The following is a 6,294-nucleotide window of genomic DNA, read 5'->3' as shown; positions in this document are numbered from 1 at the left end:
ATATTATGGCACGTCTCGGGGGTGACTTTTGGGGGATTTGGAGGCCGCGTGACGCGGTGACAACGTGTCCTGAGAATTCTGCGCAAGAGCGACTCGACGAAGCAAAAAAGACGCGCACGACGGACGACGCGCGAAAGGAAGAACCGTGGATGGGCGGTTGTCGATTCGTACACGACGGTCTTTCGAATGGACCACACCGAACTTTCCGGCTCCTCCGTTCGGCGGACCCGCCGGTGTCGTTCTAGGAACTCTGGAGCCAGGACCGAAGTAGGAACAACGTGGTTCGGCCACGCGCGTTACGATAATCGCGCACACGCGGGACCGTGCTAGAAGACCATCGTCACCGTCGTCGCGGGCCCTCGTCACGCACCGTCTAACGGATTTCTAGATACGTATGAAGTGTTCGTTTTTGTGCACGTACCTCCCATCTTGGGAGGGATGTTCATGGTTGTCACAGTTTCGGAACGACCACGAATGGTCGTCACGTGTGAACGTTGGGTGTTTAAGGTGGTTGATCGGTAGAGACCTTGGAAGCCGGGCTTCGAAGGCCTGTACGATTCGGAACAATTCTAACTTGTACTGCTGAGACAATGAGCAATTATGCGGGTGACCACACTTGGACGCTAATGACACGGTCTGCTCCAGCGGGGACGCGGATGACGATCAGCCAGAGAACTGGTTCATCGTCATCGTTGCGTCGTTTTTTTTTACACGCTGTCTGAGTTACCGATCATTTCGTCGCCTTTTCTCTTGACGCCGCGGTCTTCGTGCTGCTGCGGTTGTTGTTGTTGTTGTTGCTGCTGCTGTTGTTGTTGTTGTTGATGAAGACCGATGCTAGACGATGCTTGCTGCTGCTGATCGCCGAGCGACGACGGTCGCTCGACGGTTTGCAGGGACTGCTGGCTCAAGCGTTCAGCTTGCTGCTGCAGGCTCGTCTGCTCGGACGTCCAAGGGGTCCACTCGTCTCAGTAGTAACTGAATTTTCAGGGTTGCTGATTGTTCTGCTGGTTGACCACGTGCTGGAGGGTGAAACTCAACGCACGGGGGTCGCCGTGCAGCCTCAGCGCCTGCTCTAGTCGCTGCTCCTGTAGTCGCAGCGCCTCTCCTGTAGGATTAAAAATAGTTAGGATCGTGGAGTCTGAGTCGTTTAGAAACCTATGGTATCGATATGTTTCAGCTCTGATTAACTTTAGTTTTGGAGCTTGAGGATCTTTTCATTTTGGTTTCGTTTAGCTCTTCTGGTTTCTCGTCTTCGAGTGAAATTGCAAATGGTAACTTCACGTATATACTGCTGAGAGTTAAAAAGACTAGCGTTGTAGTACCCTCATTTTATCTCTTAACAAAGGTGGTGAAGTAAGCTTTTATCATGTAAAGTACTGATAACGTTATGTATATTTCTGAGGGTCGAAAAGACTAGACTAGTCTGAATAGAAGTAGAATTTTGTCAGCTCTAAGTATAGATGGTAATCCAGGCTTTTATCTTGTATGTACAACACTACATACACAACATACACAATCAGGTGTCACACAGCACACCAACTCAGAGGATCCCACCTAAAGTCATTATAGCTCAGAGAGTCACCATACTGCTGAGAGTTTAAAAGTCTAACCTATTCAGAGACCAGACTGAACAGAAGTGCAAGCTCATCTCAGTTTTCAGGGAACCTGGCAAGCTAAGCTTCTGCCTTGTACATACAACACTGATACAGCTTGTTTCTGTAACAATAACTTACCAAGGTCTGGTGGTAAGGTGTCTTGTTGGGACATCTGTTGGTTCGTGTGATGTCCAGGCATACCGGAGGTACTACCCCCGTTATGCTGTCCCAAATGATGTCTCACGTCTCCACCAACCGCGGAACTCGCCGCCGCCGCTGCTGCCTGCGATACCTGCGATACCTGCGAGGCAAACCGCCAAAAACGTTCGATTTAGTTCAAGTGTATCAGAGAACATCGTTCAACGATCACGTTCATCGTTCGATCACGATGTCAGGTTGATCGTAATATAACACAAATTTCGGCACAATTTTATTTGAATAATACATTGAAACATGAATATCTAAAATCGTCATCTTTGTCCTTTAATAAGTTAATGAGATTAAATAATCGCTTATCAAGTGTTTACTTATTCAAGAAGAAATATTATTTTACTATGAAAATTGGAATTTCCACGTTTAATCAACTAACATTGACGAGACTCTTTTGTTATTTTTTGTTATCTTTTATCCACATAATGAATTTGCCCATCTCTGGTACAAAATGGACACTTACAGCCAGTCTTAGCGCGGCTTCCGCCTGCGAACGCAACAAGGCTTCCGCCGGGTGCATCCTGAGGGTTTGTTCCGGTCCGGTCGCTTGCACTCCCTGTTGTTGTTGTCCCGTCGATCCTTGCGCGCCACCGCTCATGTCACCGTTGTTACTCATCCTCATCGCCGCCGCCAGCGACGCCATGTCCACCGGCGATAGATTCGGCGACACCGAATTTTGCAAACCTGTCGAGATCACCATGTCTCTAATCATCCAGAAACTCCAAAAATCATGAGAGTTTGAAACTTGGAACCATTTCAAAACTTTCACGGTGCACCACGAAACGTTCGAACACCTCAGAAATCTATTTTATCCCCGTTCTTCATATCTCTTAAACATTTTATTTAATCGTTCAGGAACTCCAAAAATCATTACAATGAAGGCTCCATGAGAGTTTGAAACTTGGGACCACTTCAAAACTTTAACGGTGCACCACGAATCGTTCCAATACCTCAGAAATGTATTTTTTGTCCGAACTTCGACAACAAAAGGGGGTGGAGGGACGATAAAGTATACGCTTTACAGATTCCACGACCTCCCTACCCCAGTGGTGGGGGTGAAGTAGAAACTCTCACGAGGAACTTTCTATCCAACTCTCATGGAGCCTTTACTGTATTATTTTTTTCGTAATCAACACGTGTTTCGTGCGTGAAATCAGTTCGATGTAGTCTCAATCTATTCTTTAACGTCGTCGAGGCTGGCCAGACCGAGAGATTTATTTTCGATTGCTAAGGCGGCCGAAGATAAGGGGGAGAAAAAAAGCCTTGCCGCGGATAAACAAACATAATTGTAAATCAAACGATTTATCTGCAATAATTGGAACGAGTCCGTTCCCGTATCTGTTCCGTTCGAGCGAACGTCGCGCGCGACTTCGATAAGCCGTATCGACGTCCTTGAACGGAGAGCAGTATCGACGACGACGACGGCTCGATCCCCGCGGGCCAGATCGAACCGCGGGAATTTTTTTCTTTCAATTCTTATAACAACTTGACGGTATGTGAGAAACTGTAAAAATAAACGAAAAGAAGTGACGTTATTCTTTCATGGATAGATAAATTAAGCGGACGCTTCGTGACTTTTACTTTAAAGAATTTGCAGATTTAACTTCGTTATATTAATTTTTACCACTGGGTCAATTTGACACCGAGGGACAAATGAAGTTGGGAAAATGAGGGCCGGATGAGGGTTAAGAAAACTAGGAGGAAACTGGGGGGAATTCGGAAATTTTTTTTTAGTAGCTTCTCTTACCCGCTGACACCGCGGCGGCCATCACTGCCATCCGTTGTTGTTGCGACTGCATCTCGTCGTGGTACTGTTGCGCGGAACCCGGCTGGCTACCGGCTCGAAGCATCTCGCTGAGCTTGTTGCCGCTCGGACCCGGCGACGCCATGTTGTTGTTGTTGTTATTGTTGTTGTTGTTGAGCAGACCGGTACCTGCGCAAAAGTCTGCTCCCGTTAATATGGACGACCGTCTCCGAGAAACCGGTGTGTGTTTTTTGGTAGCGCTACTGTTTATACGTAACTACACAGTATATATTATATATATGATGTATATATAGGTATATACACAGGGTGGACCACGAAACGTGATCAGCTGAAATTATTCTACTGTTAGCTGTTCGATCGAAAAATTTTGTTCAGTTGGTATAACACGACACATGCAGAGCTTTAATTTTTTTACAGAGTTTTCACGATCACCTTCAGTTTTTTTTTTATAGATATACCTAGTCTTTTTTATGGTTTATCGTATAATATTTTTAAGGGGTAAACTTATATTAGTTTTTTGATACTGACAAGGGAAGGCACGGAAGTGTCCCCCTCCGATTTTGATGAAACTTTGTATGTCTGTTAAGCAGTCAAAAATAAGGGATACCTATTTTTTTTTATCGGCTGAGACGCGACTTTAAGGAGTGAAACCACCCCTCGAAGTTTCGACCCATTCTTGATTAAAACGACGTTCATAATTGTTACCAACAGCTGTAATATACTCGTGTAAACGGTTAAGAAACGACTGTTTAGTTTACGACGTCTGCACCGATGGTTAAGCATGCAAAAGAGTTTTCGATCGAACAGCTAGCAGCAGAATAATCTAAACCGATCGCGACTCGTGGTCCGCCCTGTGTATATGACATAATATCTCTAGAGAAAAAGATACGTCTTATAAAAATGAAACGACTCGTATGATACGGAAATTACTCACACAAGAATTCGTAGATGCTTTATTTTACTTCTTAGGATTAATATCAACGTGTAATAATTATACTACAATCACTGTCGTTGCTGCGTAACAAAGCTCGGTGTGTACGACACATTTGATACATTACAGCGAACGTAAGTGTGTTTGTGTGTTTGTAAGTCTCTCTGTGTGTCTCTCTCCCTCTGTGAACTCTTCGTGTTCCATACGGTAAATCCTCGATGAGTGTTCTAAGGCTCCTCGGCACTGACCATTAAATATTTTATTAACTAATGGCCGTATGCTGCCAGAACAAATATCATTGGCTTCACTAAAAATATTTAAACCTCATTAAAATGTCAGCGTATCCCCTGGGTACCTCTCTTCTAACGAGGAACCTTCGAACACTCGTCGAGGATTTATTCTATTACGTGTACACGTCTAAGAAAGAAAAGTCGCTTTTCTTAAGACAGTATGTATGTGTATGTCATTAAGGATATTACTCTAAGATTCGTTTATGTTACACGGTCACTCTAACGATCATTCCAGGACGATCGTTTTGCAAGAAGACGGATGGGAACAATGATCGTAGCGTACCAGGTTCACTACCGGCCGAGGATAGTCTTCCGTTTCCGCTGCTGCTGTCCGAGTGAGCCGACGGCGACGGACACATCGGTGGTTGTTGCAAATTTTGCGGTCCGCCTGTTTGGCTTCCCAACACACCCAAACCCGCACCTGTCGGGACGAACGAGACAATTGTATTGTGTATAACCATCGTTCAACGATCGATCCGCCATCGATCTTAGACATTCCGACACACAACTCGCTTAATGAATAATACTAAACGAACACACACAGACAAATATATATATACACATGTATGTTTATGTGTATATATATATATGAGATTAGACAAGTGTGGTTGTGGCTCTCGGTTACCTAAACTCGAAGACGCTAGGATCTCCCTCTCCCGCCTCTCGGCGGCCGCGCGGCTTAAAACGTACTGCGCAGCGAACTGATGTTTCGGGTCCATCCTCATGTGCTCCATGTGACTCAACAAACCTTAACAGCCAAAAGAAAGCAGACGCGATCTCGATAGAGTTCGTTCGGTCAGTACAATGACGGTTGTGTAAAAACGAATACGATTAAACACCAAAGACGTCCTTATGGACGTCGAATAAAATGGAATTATAGATATATGTAAATACTTCTCAGAACGAAAATATCGTAACTGAAGACAAGATGATGTATATACATATAGGAGTAAAAAAATTGATAAAGTTACACTGATTTTATATATCTATATATATATCGACAACGTGTTGTCACAGCAAGAAATGAGCCATACTTACCGCTCTCATGAGTGAAGACGGCTTGGCACACCGAGCACGGCCACATCCTGAAGCTTGTGCTAAGCTGACTGGTCTCAGGATGACAGGCCAGGTGTTTCCTAAGACTACCCTCGTTGACGTAGTGTTTTCCGCACACGGGACACGGATGGTTGGCGGTCCGTCGCTTCGCTAGGTAAACCCCGGCAACGGAGGTTGTGCAGTCAGCGGAGGGAACAATAGGGCGACACAATTTCAAGGTCAATGCTAAGCAGGATAAAGCTTCCCAAGGAACGAAAGCCACCTCCTCCATATATATATCATATATCATATAATCACCACCAAAACTCGTCATATCACTATAAATCTCTCTCTCTCTCTCTCCCCCTCTCTCTCTCTCTCTCTCTCTCTAATCATCATCATTTCATTAGACGTTATTTATTCTTCCTTTTATATTTTATTCCTGTTTCGTTACTGCTTTTTATTTTC

General features: G+C 44.8%; 1 protein-coding gene across 1 annotated transcript in view; it reads right to left on the bottom strand.

Moving 5' to 3' along the window:
- Positions 1 to 608: 608 nt before the first annotated feature.
- Positions 609 to 6,294, bottom strand: part of LOC107194157 (putative uncharacterized protein DDB_G0271606) — a 26,456-nt gene continuing 20,770 nt past the window's right edge. The window contains exons 5-11 of the mRNA XM_015583726.1: positions 5,830 to 6,042; positions 5,417 to 5,539; positions 5,075 to 5,212; positions 3,553 to 3,750; positions 2,269 to 2,489; positions 1,734 to 1,896; positions 609 to 1,105 (exon numbers count right to left, since the gene is read on the bottom strand). Of these exons, the coding sequence (XP_015439212.1) occupies positions 984 to 1,105; positions 1,734 to 1,896; positions 2,269 to 2,489; positions 3,553 to 3,750; positions 5,075 to 5,212; positions 5,417 to 5,539; positions 5,830 to 6,042 (1,178 nt within the window). The 3' untranslated portion in view covers positions 609 to 983. The remainder of the gene's footprint in view (positions 1,106 to 1,733; positions 1,897 to 2,268; positions 2,490 to 3,552; positions 3,751 to 5,074; positions 5,213 to 5,416; positions 5,540 to 5,829; positions 6,043 to 6,294) is intronic.

This window comes from Dufourea novaeangliae, unplaced genomic scaffold, assembly GCF_001272555.1.
Source record: "Dufourea novaeangliae isolate 0120121106 unplaced genomic scaffold, ASM127255v1 scaffold21, whole genome shotgun sequence".
Lineage (NCBI taxonomy): Eukaryota > Metazoa > Arthropoda > Insecta > Hymenoptera > Halictidae > Dufourea > Dufourea novaeangliae.
This window is presented reverse-complemented; position numbering and strand designations above follow the sequence as displayed.